This window comes from Macaca mulatta, chromosome 13 (genome assembly GCF_049350105.2).
Source record: "Macaca mulatta isolate MMU2019108-1 chromosome 13, T2T-MMU8v2.0, whole genome shotgun sequence".
NCBI classification, from domain to species: domain Eukaryota; kingdom Metazoa; phylum Chordata; class Mammalia; order Primates; family Cercopithecidae; genus Macaca; species Macaca mulatta.
The window spans coordinates 60,152,874-60,176,490 of NC_133418.1; the positions used below are offsets into that span (position 1 = coordinate 60,152,874).

Below are 23,617 nucleotides of genomic sequence, written 5' to 3' on the forward strand. Positions count from 1 at the left end.
AAATAGGCTGTATTTTATTAGACTTTGTTATCGGTTTTTTTGGACATCACTTAACACTACACTTTATTGTAAGGCAGGCACTGTTAAAACTTTGTATTAATTTTTTTCTGGGTAGGTAAGGTCACTTGCTGTTTTCTATAGAAAAGGAGCATGAATCAGTTATTTTTGAAAAGTCTAATCCATGATATTATAATATGACTATCAGGATAACTGGGATACCAATGACAGGCAAATTAATTTAAGTATTTAGTTTCCAAAAATCAGGGCCAGCCTGGAGCAAGGTATAAATTGAGTAAAATACTATAACATTAGTTAGTGGGTGCCAGGGCTAAGGGATGGTTGTGGGGCAGTGACTATGAAGGGTGTTCTTAATAGTGGTGGTGGTGGTTACATGAATCTATGTGATATGATATAGACCTATATACACATATTGTACCAATGTCATGTTCCTGGCTTTTACATTATAGTATATTATGTAAGATGTAACCATGGAGGAAACTGGTGAAGGGTGCAAGGGACTTCTCTGTACTATATTTGCAACTTCCTGTGAATCTATAATTATTTCAGATAAAAGTTAAAAAACTGCTGAAAACCTAGTTTATAACCTACCTACACAGCTAATAAATATTTAGAAAATATTTTCTTTAGCTGATCTTAAAAGGAAACAAACATCTCTAAGCATTCTAGCAGATTCAACTTACTCCACTTCTAGATCAGTGACACCTTTGCTCATAATCTACACTGAATGGACAAAATCTAGGTTTATGCAATAACAATTTCTGAATAAATGGAGCAAGTTCTTTCATGAACACATTCTATCTGAATGATGTCAAGTAGCTTTCATGAACACATTCTATCTGAATGATGTCAAGTAGCTGGGTGCTTAGAAATATTTCAATGATTTGCTGAAATCTGAGCTTCTCAAATAGGGTATGGTATTTAGAATACAGCCAAAATCATAATGAGGTGATACACATGAATCAACATTTAATGGAAATGAAAAAAGGTGAAAAACAGGATACCAAAGCAAAAAAAGATTAAAACTAATGATGTTCACAAGTATGGAAACTCAAGAGAAAGCATGAGAATGAAGCATTTTAAAACCACTTGAAGCAATGTGGTATGAATTATTACTACAGAGAAAACAGCACTAGGCAAATAAGGTCATAATAAAAAGAACAAAAACATGGAGACAGGAGACTTGGATTCTAGTCCTAGCAGTACCACTAATACATAGTTTTGGGTAAATCACTTAGACTTTCCAAATATGTTTTCTTGCTGTAAAAAGCGAGCATAGTGGCCAGGCACAGTGGCTCACGCCTGTAATCCCAACATTTTGGGAGGCCGAGGTGGGTGGATCACTTGAGGTCAGGAGTTCAAGGCCAGCCTAGGCAACATGGTGAAACCCATCTCCAATAAAAATATAAAAATCAGCCGGGTGTGGTGGCAGGTGCCTGCAATCCCAGCTCCTTGGGAGGCTGAGGTAGGAGAATCGCTTGAACCCAGGAGACAGAAGTTGCAGTGAGCTGAGACTGCACCATTGCACTCTAGCCTGGGCAACAGAGCAAAACTTGGTTTCAAAAAAAAAAAAAAAAAAGCATGGAACTAGATAATCATTTTTTCTTCTAGCTCTAAAATTCTGATTCACAACTAAAATATATCAGGCAGTCTAAGAGGTTGCTAGTGGTGACTAGATAGATAACTGCTAGTCAGAGTGTTGACCCTACTTAACGATGAATAAAGTGTAAAGTATTGACTTTACTAAGATGGAAATCAGTAGTGGTCACAATGGTGTGACCTTGAAATTTAGCAGATAAAAATGAAAACACACAATCCCAAAAAAGCTAAAATTACTGTTTTCACCTGTAAACTAAGTTAATACATTTCTAAACAAGAGATGCAATAGTTATAAGATCAATGAATACAAGCCAATTTGGAAGACAAAAACAAACTCAATGGGTACCAAAATTGGGATAGAACAGACAGACCCAAAAGCATGTAGTCATAATGGGAATTATCCAACTGTGCTTGTGCTAAGTTTGGAAGCCACTGTTGCTTCTAGCACTAAAGGCTAGAGCTGTTCCATCTAAAAGAAATAAGACTAGTAGGAAGATGTAACTTCCTGCATGGCCAAAAAGTAAAATTATGTATACACACACACACACACATTTGTGTATTTTTGTGTGTATGAAATCCACATATGTGTGTGTGTGTGTGTGTGTGTGTGTGTATGTAGCATGCTAAACAAGAGTAGTAAGAAGTATCATTTTCTAGGCCGGGTGCGATGTCTCATGCCTTGTAATCCCGGCACTTTGGGAGGGCACATCACTTGAGGTCAGGAGTTTGAGACCAGCCTGCCCAACATGGTGAAACCCCGTCTCTATTAAAAATACGAAAATTAGTCTGGTGTTGTGGCGTGTGCCTGTAGTCCCAGCTACTTGGGAGGCTAAGGCAGGAGAATCACTTGAACCCGGGAGGTGGAGGCTGCAGTGAGCTGAGATCATGCCACTGCACTCCAGCCTGGGTGACACAGTAAGACTCTACCTAAAAAAAAAAAAAAATACACACATATAATATATACACACACATATATACATACACACATACATATATATATAAAATATATATATAATTTTCTGTAAAGAGACTCTTTAGAAAATGTACTTCAGATGTTTGTTAAATTTTTTTTTTTTTCCAAGGCAGGGTTTCACTCTGTTGCCCAGGCTGAAGTGCAGTGGTGTGAACATGGCTCACTGCAGCCTCAACCTTCTGAGCTCTAAGCAATTCTCCCACCTTAGCCTTCTGAGAGGCTGGGACTACAGGCTCATGCCATCATGCCTGGCTAATTTTTGTAGAGGCAGGGTTTTGCCATGTTGGTTAGGCTGGTCTTGAACTCCTGGGCTCAAGCAATCCACCTGCCTTGGCCTCCCAAAGTGCTGAGATTACAGGCATAAGCCACCACGCCTGCTCTGTTAAATATTTTAACCTGAGTCAGAGGTATGGAGTCAAGCAAGCACCATACAATTCTGTGATGGAGGTCAGGCATCTTAGCACAAAATTCTAAACACGTTTTTTCATTAGGTCATCTGGACTACTTTTTTGTCAAGTCCACAGTGAAATTATATAGGAAACATAAGCTATGACTAAAATGAAATACACAGTAAGATCAAATCAGCTAGAGGCAAAAAAGACAGGCAACAGCTAACTGACACAATAAGCAATAGTTTATGGGGTTGTAAGGTGGAAGTGGTTAGATGGAGGAGGAAGCAAGCAAAACTAGCAACAAATGGTCTCAATAAGAACAGCTCCATTTTCAGTGAATGTACCAAGTAGTTACTCAAAATCCTTTCCTAGTACCTAACACTGTAGGAATAAGAATGCAGATGGAGGCAGAAATAAAAATGTGCCATGGGAAAGGTAATTCTGAAATATGCATAGACAGGGCAGACCTGGGAGAGCAGTTTATAGCCAGAGGGCACACTGGGGCAACAAAATTAAGGTAACTAAGAACAGAGTCTACCTATGGAGACATTCTGCCCAAGCCACCTTGTCTGCTGCCCAACCATCAAGGCCAGGTATTATAAACATGGCCCACTAATTCAGTGCTAGTAATAAGCTGGCTTCAAAGTAACATTTAAGCTATGTCCAAGTATAAAACATAGTGGTACACAGCAGTAATATTAGATGTTTCTTGAAACACACCTAAAATGGTAGGACCTATGCTTTACACATTTTCTAAAGTATGTTCTTCAAAACACTAGTTCTGCAGGTGTTACCACTCCCCTCTCCTCTGATCTCTGCAAAAAAAGGTCCTGTGGCCAAGTAAATCTGAGAAATGAATTAAAATTAAGGCCATTCATTGCAGGACCCTTCAGTGTCCTTAATGTGTGTTGTGATCTCTAAGGGTAGTTATGGGGGTATGATATGAAGTACTTCCCAAACTTACTTTACCCTGGAACCCTTTAGTGAACCATCTCTAAATGGTTTTAATGGGGATTTAATATTCAATGAGAACACATTTTGGGAAAGGCTGTCCAAGCATACACTTTTTGTGTTAGATACAACTAAAGATGACATCTAAGGTTAAGAAATGACAAAACATGGCAAGAATATGTTTTAGAAATGGTAATGTTCACTTAAAAATACTAAGCTTCTAAAAATACAATATTTAACCAGCACTGAGTCAGTTTCTAACTTGATATGGAAAGAGTAAGCAAGCCCAAATGGCCCATTTTACCTAGACAAAAAGTGAGAGAAGACTTTATATTAACATATTAGTCTGAAAAAAAATTTGTGCTTAAGTGTGCCAAGGAGGTAAAGGATAAGAAAGGCAAGACAGTTTTCTGGCTGGGTGTGGTGGCTCACACCGTAATCCCAGCACTTTGGGAAGCTGAGGTGGGTGGATCACCTGAGGTCACAAGTTCGATACCAGCTTGGCCAACATGGTGAAACTCCGTCTCTACTAAAAACACAAAAATTAGCTGGGCTTGTTGGCACATGCCTGTAGTCCCAGCTACTTGGGAGGCTGAGGCAAGAGAATTGCTTGAACCCGGGAGGCAGAGGTTATAAAGTAAGCCAAGATCGCACTACTGCACTCCAGCCTGGGAGACAGAGCAAGACTCCATCTCAAAAAAAAAAAAAAAAAAGTAAGACAGTTTTCTATTTTCCTAATCCATAGATTGTTCAGTTAAAGGTCACGTCATTTTCGAGTTAAATAACCATTTTGCTTAAACTCTAAAAACAAGTTTAAGGCAATGGACATACCTAACCTTTACTACTGCTTTATAAAATTTCACAGGATTCCAGAAAAAATACTAGTTCTGCAGGTGTTACTACTCCCCTGTACACTAGCAGACTTATAGAGTTGGTATAAATACAATGTTTCCTTTTTTCTTTTCTTTTTCTTTTTGAAAATCCAGCACTTACCAGATTTGTGTCAGTAATTATGATTACACAATATTCAAACTGTAAGGGACTTTAGAGATATTCATTTTAAACCCTTCAACTTATAGATAAAGAGACTAAGGCCTGGAAAGGTTTAAGAACTTACCCATAATCACCCATTTCTCAAATTGAGCTTTTCTGTTTTCAAAAATTAAAGACAATTTGTTCATTGTATTCCAAGGGATGTTAATCAAAATCATATCCATCATTAAATCAAGCTTTAAAAATATTTTTAAAACAGTCATAAATGAAGGAAAAAGGCAGTATGTGTGGATATATGTGTATATACATGCATAAACATATTTATACACATATAGATATTTTTACCTGGAACTGATCAGATGTACATGTGTTCATATCTGGTGACACGGTGGCTGTCTGACCGATGGAAGCTATTTTTTCTGCAGCAGAAAGTGGTTTCAATGGTTCCTTGGTGGGCTCCAACATACCCTGAAAAAGGAATATTAGCCTTTAATGGTGGTAGGGGGCACGGCCCACAAGCTTAAGTTAATCTATCAGAAAGGAGAAACTAAAAGACAGGTCACTTGGAAAGTACTAAAGACAAAAAGGAAGTAGTCTTTTTGTTTTTTTTTCTAAGAGACATATTTAAGAGACAAGGTCTCACTATGTTGCCCAGGCTGGCCTCAAACTCCTTGGCTCAAGGGATCCTCTTGCCTCAAGCTCATGTCACCACACCTGGCTATTCTTAAATTTTATTTACTGAAAATCCTATAGCACTATAATGAGAACCATTCACAATACCTTTAGAATCAAAAGTTTTTAAAGCAAGACTTTGTATTGTAAATCAGATGTTTTAAAGTACAGGGTTATTACTGTCACATGAAAGCATAAGCACCAACTCGGGATGGGTTGGGGGAGACAACAATATGTCACATCTAACCTCTAAAAATCCAACACTTTAATGACACTAAAATGGAAAGGGCACCCTTTGTACACATTACCCCATGGTGGTGTGAGAAATGAGAGCTGATTCTAAAACACACCATATAATATGACATCTATATCCTTCAGTGTAAATGTAATGTTTGATCCTGATCCCTATGACGGCACTGGAAACTTAGTTCCTTGGACAGGCAAAGCAGATGTACAGCCCTTTTAGAGAGGAAAACATCTTACAGGTTCCACAGGGTTTGTTACAAATCTAATATACTTTTTTTTTTTTTTTAATTGAGATGGAGTTTCGCTCTTGCTGCCCAGGATGGAGTGCAGTGGCGTGATCTTGGCTCACTGCAACCTCTACCTCCTGGGTTCAAGCGATTCTCCTGCCTTAGCCTCCTGGGTAGCTAAGAAACAGGTGTCCACCACCATGTGTGGCTCATTTTTTGTATTTTTTTAGTAGAGATGGGACGTTGGCCAGGCTGGTCTTGAACTCCTGACCTCCGGTGATCCACCCGTCTCGGCCTCCCAAAGTGCTAGGATTACAGGCGTGAGCCACCGCGCCCGGCCTAATATGCTTTTTGAGTAAGAAAGATAGATGTTCAGTATGGCTACGGAAATAGGAAAAAAATCAGTATTTTTCATCAACACTCTACCAAACTCAAAATGGGCCATAATCTAGGTCTGAAAAAAGTCAAACTGTTACATGTTTTAAAATAATATCTGATAAGCTTTTGAATATTTTTCAATCAAAGGTTATATTCTAGACAAAATCACCCTTAACTGGACCAAAAAGAAACAAACAAAACAAAACTCAAAGCTGCTAAGTCATTAATGTTAGAATCTGTAAATTTCTAAAATTTTCAGGAGAATCCCTGCCTCCTCCCTTCCCCAATAAAATAGGCGTAAACTAAAACAGTTTGCAGAATCAATTCTTAACAGTAGCACATCTGAAAGGCTTTAACCCAGCAGCTAGAAAAATGAAAGAAGTTCATGGCCTGACTCAATACCATAAGTATTATACAGGCTCTCTAGTGTGCCCGTATGCAGAGTCGATACATTTGGTAAACAATTACTAGTCTCAGCCAAGGCTTGTAATTTGAATGATCACTTTAAGCAGTGGTTCTGAAATTGTGATCCCCGATCAGCAGCTTCTGTGTCACCTTGGAACTTGTCAGATGTACAAATTCTCGAGCCTACCTCAGAAATATTGAACAAGAAACGGGGGTGGCGGGGGGGTGCTCAGCAATTTGTGTTTTAACAAGTCTTCCAAGTGATTCTGATACACATGAAAGTTTGAGAACCAGTGGCTTAAATGATCATTTCAGGTACTATTTCTCCAGGTGAGATCAAAAGATTATTGAACATCTCATACATGTAAGGCACCATGGGTAAAGTTAGCTATAAATTAAAACTTGATATTAAAAGAAAGGTTTCTAAATGAAAGATATCACAAAGATGGAGGAGGGGAGATACATTTATATTCATTAAACTTTAGTATTAAAGCTTATATAGAAATAGTAGCTATAGGTATGAGCTGATAGATGTGAAAATAAACTGGAAAAAAGGTGGCGGGGAGGAAAGAAGTGGAAAAAAAAGCCCATAGAAATAGTAAAAATATTTTTTTTTTTATTTTTTTTAAATTTTTTGAATTAAGTAAAAATATTTCTAATAAAGGTTGAAAAATAAAGCATAAGCTTTAGCTTCTAACTCCTCACAAACCTCACAGAACTGGTTAAGGGGGTGAGGCTACACATTAGCATTAAGTAGGTCACTGCCCTTAATATGCTGAATGAAAGTGCCTACAAATTAAATTCCTAGTTCCATAACATCAACAACCTCTGGAGTGCTACTCCTTGAGAAAAAAAGAAATCCAAATAACCAAAAAGTTAAAGAAATGTTCAGCATTATATTTACCTACAACAGAAAACAATGGGGAATCATCAAAGTGTTTTTAAAGTACATGATAAAAACCATTTACGAAGGAGTAAACACTGATTTAAAAAAAACAAAACTCTAGAAAATTCCACAAAAATCAAAATGTTCCAATTCAAAATCAATAATTAGTGCTTATTCATGGAGAAAGTTTATAGATTTAAAGGTCAAGTTCCACAGCAAATTGTCACATGCACATAATAGGGTTGTATAAATTCTATACCAAAGATTCCTTCATTATTTTTCCCTTATTTCCAATTTAATGGTTAGAGTAATGTTTTAAGTTTGATGGGGCATTTTTATTCATCAATAAAAATATATTTTTTTCATCAATAAAAAAGACACACCAAAAAACACAAACATCAAACTTTAAAATGTGACTGAGTCTTGAGAAGGAATAGAATGAAAATGTCTGTTTTCCGGTACTACCTGGCATATCTGAAAAAACAAAATTCAACACATTTAAAACATTAATGGAAAAACTAAGAACCCATTATAAGTCCTGGCTCATTTTAATTTCACTATAATTTGGTGTTTCTAAGCTTTTATGTACATCTATAGCCTCAATATTGCATTATTTAAAATTAATAACTGAATTAAAACAAATTACATCTCTAGGCCTTCAGATACTTCAGCTGCTTTTTCTTTTTTCTTTTCTTGTTGAGACGGAGTCTCGCTTTGTCACCCAGGCTGGAGTGCAGTGGCCGGATCTCAGCTCACTGCAAGCTCCGCCTCCCGGGTTTACGCCATTCTCCTGCCTCAGCCTCCCGAGTAGCTGGGACTACAGGCGCCCGCCACCTCGCCCGGCTAGTTTTTTGTATTTTTTAGTCGAGACAGGGTTTCACCGTGTTAGCCAGGATGGTCTCGATCTCCTGACCTTGTGATCTGCCGTCTTGGCCTTCCAAAGTGCTGGGATTACAGGCTTGAGCCACCGCGCCGGGCCCCAGCTGCTTTTTCTTTAAAGCAAGTTTAGAAAAGAAAAAGAATCCTCCAAAGGTGCATTTTACAAACAGTTATATATGCTAATATTAGTAAGATAAAAATTTTCAATCTAAAACAAAACAGTATCTGTAATTAATGAAATATTTTAAAAGTCCTGCGATCAGTATTTGATGGGATTTATGAGTTCAAAAAAGATCTATTTATACCCTTCAGAATCCAACACTAAACGTCTCTTATATAGCATGACAGAGAAGTATATTTTAAGATGATTTTACAGAATAAATGCAGTAATGATAAATACATGCAGAGAGATTTTTGTACTTACCAATCCTGCTGCATACATGGGCACTATAACAGGCTGCTTCTTATTGCCCGTGAAGAGCTACACACACGTGTTAGACAGACAGAAAGAACATATATTTAGAGAATAATCTATCATACAATGAAACAGTTTCCAAATATGCTTGCGATGTTTTATTACATATATTGGGAATAATAAATTGATGAAACTTAAAAATTGCCCATATGGGGTTATTTTATCTCCCAGTCCAATTCCTTCATTTTATATTTAAGAAAAACTACTAAAACAATTTTTTCTAAAAATAAGTATTGAAGAAAAATTTAGGTAGACTGATGTTTAAAAGTCAGCACATTCAATATAAAGGAACATTTAAAACAAATATTTATTTTCTGAGGAACTAGCTTACCACAGCTTAAACAGAAGTATAACAGAATTTTAAAACACCCACAGGTTGATTAAAAGATTTTTCAAGGTACTAACAAACTCACAATGTTTCGGGTGTCTATTCCCAAGGAGCACAAAAGCTTCTTGTTGCTATGGGAGCCGCCCCACTGGTATCTCAAGCCATGTGCATCATGGATATCCTGTAGCTCAGTCCACACATCTAGCAATTCCCTGCAAAGGCCATGATGAAGCCATCAACAATAGGTTACTCAATAACTTTCACCATGAGTTCTACTTACAATATGGCTGTGACATGTTACACATTCCAATTATTCTTGGGTCCAACGTAAGTATATAACTATTTGAATGAAATCAAGAGCCAACACTTACAGTCACTAGAAAAATAACTAAGTGAGGCCAGGCATGGTGGCTCATGCTTGTAATTCCAGCACTTCGGGAGGCCGAGGCGGGTGGATCACCTGAGGTCAGGAGTTCTAGACCAGCCTGGCCAACATGGTGAAACTCCATCTCTACTAAAAAATACAAAAAATTAGCCAGACATGGTGGTGGGCACCTGCAATCCCAGCTACTCAGGAGGCCAAGGCAGGAGAATCGCTTGACCCAGGAGGAAGAGGTTGCAGTGAGCCAAGATCACTCCAGCCTGGGCAACAGAGTGAGACTCTGTCTCAAAGAAAAAAAGATATTTCATTGTGAAATTTCAGAACATCAGCAACAAAGAGATCTTAAACTATAAATTTAATGTGAGAGTAGAATAAAATTTTACCTCCCATCTATTTTTTTTTCTCAGAAGGCTGTTGGAGGATGTGCTCCACCAAAATGGGATCTAAGTGAAGGGAAGTCCCAAGACAACATATGTGTAAGCCCAGACTGAAACCATTCTAGATGGGAGCAGAATAAGGGGTTGGATCACAAGTGTATGAACAAGCTCTCAAAGGGTAGGGAAACACTAATGAAAAAGAGAAGCCCAGGAAGAAGTTGTACTATAAAGAAAACAGTGGCTTAAGAGTAAACAATATATACATGATTATAATAATGAAAATGCCAAATAAGAAATTAACCAAAAACTGATATATGGGGAAGATGAGGGGAGAATAGCAGAGGTAAGATCTAAATTTTCAGTTACCATTCTAAGAAGTCAAAAAATAATATATAACATCAATTGATTAGAATATTGATATAGAAATATAAAAACAAACAGCTCAAAAGAAAAGAGGCAGGGAGTTTAGGTTTTGACACAATGTTTTTGAGCCTTAATTTTTTTTATTTTTTGGAGATAGAGTCTTGCTCTGTCACTCAGGCTGGAGTGCAATGATCTTGGCTCACTGCAACCTCCATCTTCTGGGTTCAAGTGATTCTTGTGCTTCAGCCTCAATCCCAAATAGCTGGGATTACAGGCATGCGCCACCACACCCTACTAATTTTTTTGTATTTTTTAGTAGGGACAGGGTTTCACCATGTTGGTTAGGCTGGTCTCAAACTCCTGACCTCAGGTGATCCACTGCGCCCGGCCTGAACCTTAATGTTTTAAGATAAACTTATAAATTAGAACTGCTGAAAGTAACAAAAACACATACTATCTAAAAACTCTCTTCTACTTACCCACTTTCAGGTAAGGCCTCTCTTGTTTTTATTGGCAAAGTGCTTGTTTCCAGCAAGTGCTTCAGGGAAGTAACTTCCTCTTCAGCATCAGGGACAAGTATGGAAGGAAAACATGCTTCGAAAATTCGCTCCAGGCGGTTTAATAAAGCTGTCTGCATCAAAACACCCCCCAAAAGTTTATTTTCATTTAATATTGATATCATAGTAATAGCATTAAAATGCAAACACATGCACACCCTGTCCACTACTGTAAGAACCATCACTCAGATACAGAAAACACTAAGTGAAAAGAACACAACTACTCACGAAACAATCACTCTAAATGATTAATTTAAATAATGATGATGAGCTACGTAGCTGGCAAGTAAAAGCAACGTGCCAAGCAATATACCTGCTACTTTACATGTAGTATCTTAATCTATTACAAAATTCTACAAAAAATAAATTACCCAATTCTACAGTGAGAAAGCAATCTCAATGTGTGAATAATCTGCCCAAAGCAAAACCCAAAAAACCCAGAGAGCATTTATATTCTTTCCACCACACTGGAATGTCTCTTACCACCACTCATCTACTCTAGATTTAGGAACAAAAAGATCGGATGCTTGTGAGAAGTATTATGCTATTATAGCTAAACAATCTTTTTTTTTGGACATAAACACGAATTTTGATAGCCTTTTGGAAATATTTTTGCTGCTAATAGTACAAAGCAAAGTAGGAAAGAATGTCTCAATTTTTACTGATAAAAAATTCAAAAAGCTCATTCATCATTTTGGTGATATGTATTATCTTTTAGATATTCCATTTCTACTCGTCTTTGTTGCATGTCTATTTTTGAATAGAATACTACCTTTCTCCTAAGTAAAGCCTTCATATTCCCCAGAGTAGTTTCACCAAGAACAAACAGATAAATCTCTTGGCATTTTTTTTTACGTATTTTTATTAACTAAAACTTGTTGGATTTAGATCAACTTAGTTTTGGTACCACTAGGTTTACTATACATGTGTAACCTACAATAACATTTATTCCTATTTTCCTATTTCAGATACATGTAATATATTTTCCAACTTAGCCCAGTTTACCATGTAAACATCAACTACGAATACAAATTGTTAGTAAGTTAAAGCCTGCTGTAAGATTAAGTTTACTATTGAATTGACAGACTGTATGAGCAAAATGCCACATCATGGTGGTACTTCCTGCCAAGTAACAAAAACAAGCTGATACTTGATTTCTGTTTTGTAGTGTAGTGAGCACCCAAGAAAATTTAAAAAAAAAAAAAAAAAAGGAAAAGGAAAAAATTTCACCTTTTCTGAATCCAAACCTCTTTTGGAAGCTGTATCAGAGTAAAAATTTAACACTGCATAATTAGTCTCAGGGTACTCTTTTGTAATTCTACAAAAGTTACATCATAATTATATTCATGTGTGTGATATTGGAAAAGGTTCTCACTATCAATTATGAACCCTAAGTAAACGGTAGCCTCAAGATCCCAAGGCTTGTGAAACTTGAGTGCATCAAGGGGCCCTTGCTCTCACTTGCCTCAACAGAGGGAATGGACAGACATTATTTTCAAAGAGATCAGATAACCACCTAATTGGATACATGATTGGCTCCTCCTGGGCAGGGAAGATAAACAAAAAACTCACATATGACCAAATTTTATTTCTCTGTAAATTAAATCTTTCTTGTATCCTCTTTGTTATCTTTTTAATGGGATAGGAAAAAAATGTTTACCACAGGAAGAAAAGAAATGACCCTAAAACACATCGAACCACTTGGGCAATGTTACCCATAACTGCCAGGTGTCAAGACACCAGCAAAATTCTCAAATGAGTGGAATGAAGCTGAGGCAAAGAAACATTACCTAATTGCCTCAATTTTTACTTCTTCTTCAGCCTTTTCCCATAAAGGATATAAGTTGAATGGAAATTTCTAAAGAAAGTTTCATATATGTTTAGGATCAGATATTACATTAGATTGCTTCAAATCTTATGTTGAATAAGATAAAGCAGGAGATTAGCAATCTTTTCTTTAGAGAGCCAGATAGTAAATACATTGGGCCTTGTAGGCCATTCGTAAAGGAATAAGCATGGGTATGTTCCAGTGAAACTTATTTACAAAAACAGGCGGCAGGACAGATTCATTCTGTGGGTCATGGTTTGACCCCTTGAGATAGAGCTGTAAATAACAAATAACCAGCATCCATTAACAGCATTGCCCAACATTTTTTTTTTTTGAGATGGTCTCACTCTGTCACCCAGGCTGGAGTGCAGTGGCGCAATCTCGGCTCACTGCAAGCTCCGCCTCCCGGGTTCACACCATTCTCCTGCCTCAGCCTCCCAAGTAGCTGGGACTACAGGTGCCCACCACCACACCCCGCTAATTTTTTATTTTTAGTAGACGGGGTTTCACCGTGTTAGCCAGGATGGTCTCAATCTCTTGACCTGGTGATCTGCCCGCCTCGGCCTCTCAAAGTGCTGGGATTATAGGCGTGAGCCACTGCGCCCAGCCCAAAGATTTTTATTAAAATTAAATTTGCTCTGACATTTTACTTTTAAAAGTGTATCAATTTCCGGCCAGGTGCAGTGTCTCACGCCTGTAATCCCAGCACTTTGGGAAGCCGAGGCAGGTGGATTGCTTGAGGTCAGGAGTTTGAAACCAGCCTGGCCAACGTGGTGAAACCCCATCTCTACTAAAAATACAAAAATTAGCAGGGCATGGTGATACACACCTGTAGTCCCAGCTACTCAGGAGGTTGCGGCATGAGAATCGCTTGAACCAGGCAGGTGGAGGTGGCAGTGAGCTGAGATCGTGCCACTGTAGTCCAGCCTGGGTGATAGAGCAAGACTTGGTCTCCAAAAAAAGTATATCAATTTCCATAAGACCAGTTTGGTGGTAAGGGCATCCTGTAACGACTTTCTCACCACTATCTTGTTCTTGGTAATAAATAAGGCCAAATTTAACTTACTATTAGTTAATTCCAGTAAGTAAATGACTGGTATAACACTTCAATAGAGGGCTATAGATCCAGGGGCTAAGACTCCAGTTTCTACATTTATTTTTATTTTTATTTTTTTGAGACAGAGTCTTACTCTGTCACCGAGGCTGGAGTGTAGTGGTGCGATCTCAGCTCACTGCAACCTTAGCCTCCCAGGTTCAAGCGACTCTGCTGCCTTAGTCTCCCAAGTAACTGGGATTACAGGTGCCCACCACTGTTTCTGCCCAGTTTCTGCATTTATAATCTGGAGATATCAGGGTCTATCTACCTCATGAGGTGGACGATAATTTAGAGGATTAAATACTTGGCACCCAGGGTGTCAGAGGTGGCAGTTTTTATCATTACTACTGTTATTATACAGATGATACATATAGACACAGGTGGCTTGCCAGGGAATTAAATAAATGAGTCTCAAAACTAGAATCAAAGCTCACTAAGAATATTTCTCTACCATGATTTAGCATTCTAAATCACTATGAAAATACTTATCTCAATTTATCAATTTCTACACATTATAACAAGAAATTAATCCAAGTATTGTGCATCCTTCCCAAGGTCATCCCTGTTGAGTTGGGAGGAAAAAAAAAAGTACCTAGTTTTTAAGTATCTATTTTTAAGAGTCTCATATAAATGAAACCTGCTATGGTTACTCCTTGTAGAGTTTACATTTTGGATATTGGTGGTTGGCTTATTGGTATTATGACTTAAATCTTGATTGCATTATGAAACACAAAATGTGTAAACCACACATTAGGCATTAAGAATACTCTGCTTCTCAGCCAGGCACGGTGGCTCACGCCTGTAATCCCAGCACTTTGGGAGGCCGAGGCGGGCGGATCACGAGGTCAGGAGCTCAAGACCAGACTGACCAACATTGTGAAACCCCGTCTCTACTAAAAATACAAAAAAATAGCTGGGTGTGGTGGTGGGTGCCTATAATCCCAGCTATGTGGGAGGCCGAGGCAAGGAGAATCGCTTGAACCTGGGAGGTGGAAGCGCAAGACTCCATCTCAAAAAGAGTACTTTGCTTCCTAAGAAGCAAAATAAAGTTAAACATGCAAAAATGTGATGTAACACAGTCCAAATAACTTGGTAAGTAGAACAGTTACAAGAATATAACTAATATAATACTCAGAAGAAGAGAAGTTAAAATAACCTACCACAAGAACAGTTTCTCTTATGACCAGACAGGTTTTTTTCAGGAAACAGATTTTCCCAAACAGATTGTTAATCAGACACTACTTTTTTAAAAGAAATCATTGTTATTTTGAACATAAAATTTGAGCACTTGGGATAAAAGGTGTATCAAAACTGTGAGAGTGGCAAAGGTTTCAAGTTTGTTTTTCAAAAAATTTTTTGGGGGTACATATATTAAGTATTTTAATCTGTTTTAAATTACAATCATCCTCTCAATATCAGCCAAGGATAGTTTAACATATGCATATAAATTAGTGGTAAAATTCAGTATCACATCAAAACTCAAAGTAAAATATTAAACTTGGATTTCTTCTTATGAGTAAAAAGGTACTTTGCTTATATTACCCTGCTTGTGTGAACTCCTATTTCAATACAGAGTACATGTAGCCATAATGGGAAATCTACTGGTTTTGATTAGGTGGGGGCACAACACAAATCTTCAAACTCCTTGTAGCAGATTAATGCAGAAAAAGGTTGCATCAAACAGTGACATTTATTAACATATTACAGTACATGTGGACTTGAATTAGATGTAAAATTCCAAAAAATAGATACTTTATTATTTAGAATTGGTGAAGTGAGACTGGCTGAGCTCTAGTTTCCTTAGGCACATAAGGCAGTATAGGTAAAGCAAACAATATTATTTTAACCCAGATCAGGAAAGTGGGAGCCTAAATTCAGCAAAAGATCAAAAGATGTACTCTGAAACCTACTCAGAAACTGCAAAAGCTTGCTACGGTGCATCATAATTTTCATTCAATGTTCGCATAGTGCCTACCACGTGGCAGACATTATTCTAAATGCTTTATAAATTTTAGCTCATTTAAGTTTCAAAAGAACCATGTGAGGGAGGTAATAATATTATCTCCATTTCCTGGATGAGAAAAGCAGAGCAGAAAGAGGTTAACTTTCCTGTGGTCACACGAATATTAAGTGGAGAGGCTGAGTTCCTACCCAGGAAGTATAGCTTCAGAGTAGGTGCTCCTAACCACTATATTATGTTGTCATCAAAGCGGTTCTAAGTCCATTTCTAAAAATTACAAGAGCTCTGAGGGCAGGGACTATGTCTTTTTCTTGAATTTCTAGTACCTAGGTTCTGGCACATACTTGGTATTAATGTGCACTAGTTTAAAAAAAAACAAAAAACAAAAACCAAACACTTTGCCTTCATTTAAGACTGCAGGGGGCGGCCGGGCGCGGTGGCTCAAGCCTGTGATCCCAGCACTTTGGGAGGCCGAGACGGGCGGATCACGAGGCCAGGAGATCGAGAGACGATCCCGGCTAACACGGTGAAACCCCGTCTCTACTAAAAAATACAAAAAAACTAGCCGGGCGAGGTGGCGGGCGCCTGTGGTCCCAGCTGCTCGGGAGGCTGAGGCAGGAGAACGGCGTAAACCCGGGAGGCGGAGCTTGCAGTGAGCTGAGATCCGGCCACTGCACTCCAGCCTGGGTGACAGAGCAAGACTCCGTCTCAAAAAAAAAAAAAAAAAAAGACTGCAGGGGGCATAATTGTTCTACTTATAAAAGTATATCTTATTGTAAGCCATCTAAATCATTTTTATACACAGGTTGGGCATATTTAAATAATTATAAGACATATAATAGCCAAATTTTGTCTTCTATATACCATACTATGCTTGACGCTCTACATGTATTTACTCCATGAATCTTCTAAGAGAAACTCCAGAGGTATTATTGTCTTCATATTATAGATGAAGAAACTATAGTTCAGGAAGATTCAGATAATTAACCATAGCCTTACTGGTGGTATAGTACACAGCGAGATTTGATCCAAAGTCTGACTGCAAAGCCTACATTCTTTTCACTAAACCATGTTTCCCCCACTTTTTGTGGTCTTTCAAAACATTTCCAGACATTATTAGATAAGGGATTTACCTGTTAAATGTATAGTGATAACTATGCTTAAAGCAAATGACTTCATCGAACACTAAAATTCATCATTTTCAACAAAGTTAGTTGTTAATTCTTACTAAAGAGTCAGGGCTGCATTCTGAAAATGAGGGTAACAAATAAATGCACACATACTTAGCATACTAAACATTTAGCTGATGTTACAATACTAACTAAACGTCAAATTAAAATAGTCTTTACACCAATTACTTGATTTTTTTTTCTTTTTTAAGAGACAGTCTCACTCGCTCATTCAGGCTTCAGCGCAGCAGTGCCATCACAGCTCACTGCAGCTTTGAACTTCTGGGCTCAAGCGATTCTGTCACCACAACCCCTTGAGTAGCTAGGACCACAGGTGAACACCACCATGCATGGCTACTTTTTATTTTTTGTAGAGATGGGGTCTCACTATGTTGCCAAGGCTGGTCTTGAACTTCTACTTCCAAGCAATCCTCCCACCTTGGCCTTCCAAAGCACTAGGATTTCACATGTGGGCCACCACACCCAGCCCTGATTACTTTAATTTTAAATGCCATCGTCTTCAAAGTATAAAGAGGAAAAATAGTCCTCAGTTTTCCTTTGAATATGGAATAAACTGGTGACTGGCTAGCTGAATGCCAGTTTATGTGACTCAGTCATGCCTTTTCATTCATATAAGTACCAGCTTCTAAGCCTGGCAAACAGTAGCACATCTGGCTATTAAACATTTCAAAAACTGGGGCTCTGATAAATGTAGGATTAAAAATCAAATGCTATTCAAGGCAGGTACCACACCTTCCTTTTTCATTTTCTCTATTAATGTCCAATGCTATGAAGCCAAGTAGCGGAGCTATGCTACTTACACAGAAGTATACTTACGCTTAGACGAGTTCGTACCTATCAAAAATCATTCTGAATGGAAACTAGCCCAAAGCAGGAGCTTTTGCTCTCAAAATAGCTTGATAGCTGAGTATACTGACAAGAGCCAGAACTAGGGGGCACTCTCACACAAATTTGCCTCCCTACTACTTTCTTCCCCCTCGCCCCCATCAAGATGGAGTCTTGCTCTGTTGCACAGGATGGAGTGCAGTGGCACGATCTCGGGTCACTGCAACCTCCGCCTCCCGGGTTCAAGTGATCTCCTGCCTCAGCCTCCTGAATAGCTCGAATTACAGCCGCACACCACCATGCCTGCCTGGCTAACTTTTGTGATTTTAGTAGAGATGGGGTTTCACCATGTTGGCCAGGCTGGTCTTGAACTCCTGACCTCAAGTGATCCATCCGCCTTGGCTTCCCAAAGTGCTGGGATTACAGGCATGAGTCACCATGCCCGGCCCTTCCATATTACTTTCTACTGTTAATCAAAAAACATATTTTATGGAGAAAGGGCTCACGAAAGTCATAATGCATCCTTGGCTATACCACATCTTCAAAGGTACACTTGCTTTTATAGCTTTTTCCTCTTTCCCAATTTTCTCATTTCTTATATATTCATTTTCCTATCAGGGTCCTTCATTACCTTGAATGTCTTTATAATTATTTTTATTTTTTTAAACCAGATTTGGTTTCTGGGAAAGCAAAAAAATGATTACCCAATGGTTTAATTCATCAATGGGGCAAAGCTTCAAGTATGAATGGACAACTTTTGCTCATTCCCAGTTCTGTCATGTCTTTATGTCTGGGGGTAGAGGAACAAAGTCCCAGGGTACATAAGCAGCCATTTCACTTTATCCATTGGTGCAAGTAAGCCATTTTATCTAATGCACACCTTCTCAACTGGCATGTTTTAGTCACAAACAGGTTAGTCTTCCAAACATCCTGAAAGTTATATATGGATGTAAGGTGTTCCCTCTTGTGATGGTTACATTTATGTGTCAACTTGACTGGGCCATGGGTGCCCAGACATTTGGTCAAACATTATTCTGGGGCAGAGCACGGTGGCTCATGCCTATAATCCCAGTACTCTAGGAGGCTGAGGCAGGCAGATTGCTTGAGCCCAGGAGTTGAAGACCATCTGGGCAACATGGCAAAATCCCATTTCTATAAAAAAAAAATACAAAAATTAGCCAGGTGTGGTAGCACACGCCTGTAGTCTCAGCTACTAGAGAGGCTGAGGTGGAGGCTGCAGTAAGCAGAGATCATGCCAGTACACTCCAGCCTGGGCAACAGAAAGGGACCCTGTCTCGAAAACAAACCAACCAAAAAATGCCAAAACACGTTATTCTGGCAGTACCTTTGAATTGGTAATCTCACTAACGCAGACTGCCCTCCCTAATGTGGGTGGGCCTCATCCAATCAGCTGACGACCTGAAAAGAACAAAAAGGCTAAGGAACTTCTGCTTGATTTTGAGTTGGTACTTCAGTTGGACTTGAACTAAAAAATCAGCTCTTTTTGGATCTTAAGCTTTCTGGCTTCTGGGCTGGAACTTACACCACTGCTCTCCTGGTTCTTAGGCCTTTGGACTCAAGACTGGAACTACACCATCAGCTCTTGGGTCTGCAGCTTACACACTGTGGCTTTTGGAACTTCTCAATTTCCAATAATCTCTCTCTCTCTCTACTACCTCCACTCCTACCTCCCTTCCATCCTTCCCTCCCTAACCTCCACACATACCCTATTGGTTCTGTTTATCTGGAACTGTAACTAATATACCTCTATTTTATAAAAGACTACACCTGAGCGTAAAGAGATTAAGTGTATTGCAAGTCTCATCCAGCTTTCCAGAGAGGTGTATATAGGAGCCCAGACTCTGGTTCTTATGCCACTCAAATGCCTATCTCCTTTAAAGGACAGCAGGTCCTTGAATAACGTCATTTTGTTGTAATGTTGATGAGAAAAACAACTGATTCCTGGCTGCAGCCACTATCTGTGTGGAGTTTGCACATTTTCCCCATGTCCACATGGGTTTTTTTCCTGGGTATTCCAGTTTCCTCATAGATCCTAAAGACATGCACATTAGATTGTCTAAATTGTTCCAGTCTGAGTGAGTGCTGGTGTATGTGTGTGAGTGTGCTCTGCAATGGAATGACATCCAGGCCAGGAATAGTTTCAGCCTTGTACCCTGCGCTGGAGGGATAGGCTTTGGTCACTGGTGACCCTGAGCTGGAATAAGTAGATTGCAAAAAGAATAAATTATAAAATAAACATTCATGAAGTCTACACTAATCATACAAATGCACAGCAATAAATGATGCAGTATGAAAGTGCCCAGTGAGTCTGCCAGATTTGTGATTGTTTTTGAATTGTATGGTGGTAGGAGACGCTCCTTAGATCATTTTTGCTTCGCAAACATTTATCCCTTGATTTTACCCAGCACCACTACAAGTGGTGTCACTCACTGATTCACCAAAAACTGGGTACGTAATTATGTTTGTTTTTAGTAATCTTTTTAAAATGTAAGTATAGCTCACATTTATTTAAATGTTTAATATTAGAAGTGCTTTGTGTCTTTATTTAGAAGTTCAGCGATGTTTCTGTGACCAGAAAGATGCCACAGAAACTTAACTCTTGTTTATATCAGTTAGCCTACAGTAAAATTGGTTTTGTTATATGTCCTTTCCCTTAACGTTGCAGTTTCCAAGACCCTATCAAGGATATTAAGTAATGACTTAAGTATTTTATATTTAAGGTAACTCTTGATATTCCTTCAACTTATTTCCAGTTAGTTTTCCTTTTTTGCTTAGGGACAGAAGTTGATTAATATCAACAGTTTTAATATTGATAGCATTAGGTTTCACACTCAGGTAGAAGTTTAGAAGAAACATTAAAATCCACTGGGTAATTTAATCTTCCATTTAAGAGGATATCTTATGCTGCATCACCATTAAATATTAAGTAAGCTATCAAGTACAATCTACAACTGTATACTTACCAATCCCCAATTTCAAGCTCTATGAAGAGTGAGCAGCTGTAATATTCCCCATGATCTAAACATGATTTTTCCCTTCTGCACAGTTTCTGAATAAACCTAATAAAGCATTTCTATTTTGAAATTAAACACCAGATAGTCAAATTTTCTGAGGAAAAAATAGCAAAAGGAAATTCTATCCAAATAAGTAAGCAAAGATCTATAAGGAAGGCTAAAGTCTCAAATCTTAATTCTCTTATTTTGTTGCTTACTTCTGTTTTCAGTTGTATGTTCCAATGTTCACAGGAGGGAAAACCTGCATAAATATTAGCTAGATGATTAAATAAGTGAAGATGAAAAGGAAGGATTGGTTATATTCAGTTTAAGAACGCTGAGTTTCTGTGCCTGTAATCATAGCTACTTGGGAGGCTGAGGCATGAGACTCGCTTGAACTCAGGAGGCGGAGGTTGCAGTGAGCCGAGATTGCATTGCTGCACTCCAGCCTGGGCGACAGAGCAAGATTCCGTCTCAAAAACAAAACAAAACAAACCAGTAACTTAATCCTGAACTAACACAAGCCAAGGTATTAGTAATTCTCTTCTTTTGGGTGGCACTCGACTTTCAAAGCTCTCCAAACAAATCTTCAGCTAATAGCATTTTCCCTGTAGCATTATCAATTGGATATCTAATAAAAAATAACTCATAGCCTCCTTTTCTATAGCCAATTAATATAAACAGATTACTTCCCTGTTACCTAAATTTCTAAATGATATCCAGAACAATATTTTAACATTTTACAAAAGCTCAGGGTTAAATGCAGTGCTTATGACATTTATTATCTCTTTTACCATATATCTGTGAAACAAGCATCTTGGTTATTTCAATCAAGATTTCTTTCTGAAACAAAAAAGTTTTGTTTTTTTTTTTTTAAAAGAAAATTTCCATCGGGCACAGTGGCTTATGCCTGTAATCCCAGCACTTTGGGAGGCTGAGGCGGGTGGATCACGAGGTCAGGTGATCGAGACCATCCTGGCTAACACAGTGAAACCCTGTCTCTACTAAAAATACAGAAAATTTCCTGGCTTCCCAGGATAGAAAAAAAAAAAAAGGTTAAAATAACATTCATAAAAAAGGACTGCTTTGAAATGTAAGGAAGGTTTTGTTGTTGTTGTTGGCATTTTGTTGTTTTAAATCTTTAGCCAAAAAGTGAAGACTTCATTCTCATTTGTATAATGGAGATACCAGCACTTACCTTCTCTACAATTTATACGAATGTTAACAAAAGAATGAAACAGGCCGGGCGCTGTGGCTCATGCCTGTAATCCCAGCACTTTGGGAGGCCGAGGTGGGCGGATCACGAGGTCAGGAGATGGAGACCATCCTGGCTAACATGGTGAAACCTTGTCTCTACTAAAAATACAAAAAATTAGCCGGGCATGGTGGCGGGCGCCTGTAGTCCCAGCTACCCGGGAGGCTGAGGCAGGAGAATGGTGTGAACCCGGGATGTGCAGCTTGCAGTGAGCGGAGATCGCGCCACTGCACTCCAGCCTGGGTGACAGAGTGAGACTCCGCCTCAAAAAAAAAAAAAAAAAAAAAAAAAGAATGAAATATATTAAACTTTAGGTTCTCAGAAAAAATTATTCACTGAAGGGAGAAGGTACCCATTTCTTAATAATGTTCATGTATGGCTTTTACATCAAAGCTTGAACCCACTGAGACTCGCTGGACCCACAGCTGAGAATTAGACTAAGAACATTTTTTTAATTTCGAAAGAATTCTTGCTTGACTTTCCCCTACCTAAGTAACAAATTATTGCACTAACCCCAAGGAAGACATATTTATTAACATTTTAAGATATCTTTTTGGTGGGCTAAAAATAGGAAAGTGCTAAGAAATGGGGACCTGGACAATGTCACATACCAAATAGTGAAAAGTGGAAGAAATCTGAAATGACCAACTATACCATTTGTCTGACTTCACAAAAGAAAGATTTGTTTTCCATGCTTGCTTAATCAAACAAATTAAATCAAATTGCCATGTTTGTTTAATTTAATTAAGCTCTGAATTCTGAAACACTCACATTCTGTCAAAGCAAAATTCGGACAAAACCACTTGATGGCATTTTGTTCGGGACACTTGTGGCATCCAGGTAAGATTGAACAGGAATAAATCATTTCAAGTTTTACCACTAAAAAACTTATAATGGTTACTGTTACTAGTATGTGAGGAGGCCGGGCACGGTGGCTCACGCCTATAATCCCAGCACTCTAGGAGGCCGAGCTGGGTGGATCACCTGAGGTCTAGGAGTTTGAGACCAGCCTGGCCAATATGGTGACACCCCATCTCCAGTAAAAGTACAAAAATTAGCTGGGTGTAGTGGTGCGGGCCTGTAGTCCCAGCTACTTGGGAGGCTGAGGCAGCAGAACTGCTTGAACCCAGGAGGCGGAGGCTGCAGTGAGCTGAGATCATGCCACTGCACTCCAGCCTGGGCGACACAGCAAGATTCTGTCTCAAAAAAAAAAAGGAATTCTGTGCTTGTTTGGAACACTGTCCGGAGCAACTAGGGAAAACATTTTAAGAAAAATACTAATAAATCTAATCCTCTCCAAAAGGGCTAAATTAATATACTCTTCCAGCAGAATCTGAAGCCCAAGAAA

The 23,617-nt window shown here is 38.6% G+C and overlaps 1 protein-coding gene across 2 annotated transcripts in view; it reads right to left on the bottom strand.

The window, feature by feature from the left end:
- Positions 1–23,617, bottom strand: part of AFTPH (aftiphilin) — a 70,569-nt gene that overhangs the window by 14,855 nt on the left and 32,097 nt on the right. For both annotated transcript variants that reach the window (XM_015112495.3, NM_001257727.1), the window contains 4 exon segments: positions 11,024–11,175; positions 9,508–9,634; positions 9,044–9,100; positions 5,272–5,394 (listed from right to left, as the gene is read on the bottom strand). In XM_015112495.3, coding sequence (XP_014967981.2) covers positions 5,272–5,394; positions 9,044–9,100; positions 9,508–9,634; positions 11,024–11,175 — 459 coding nt within the window.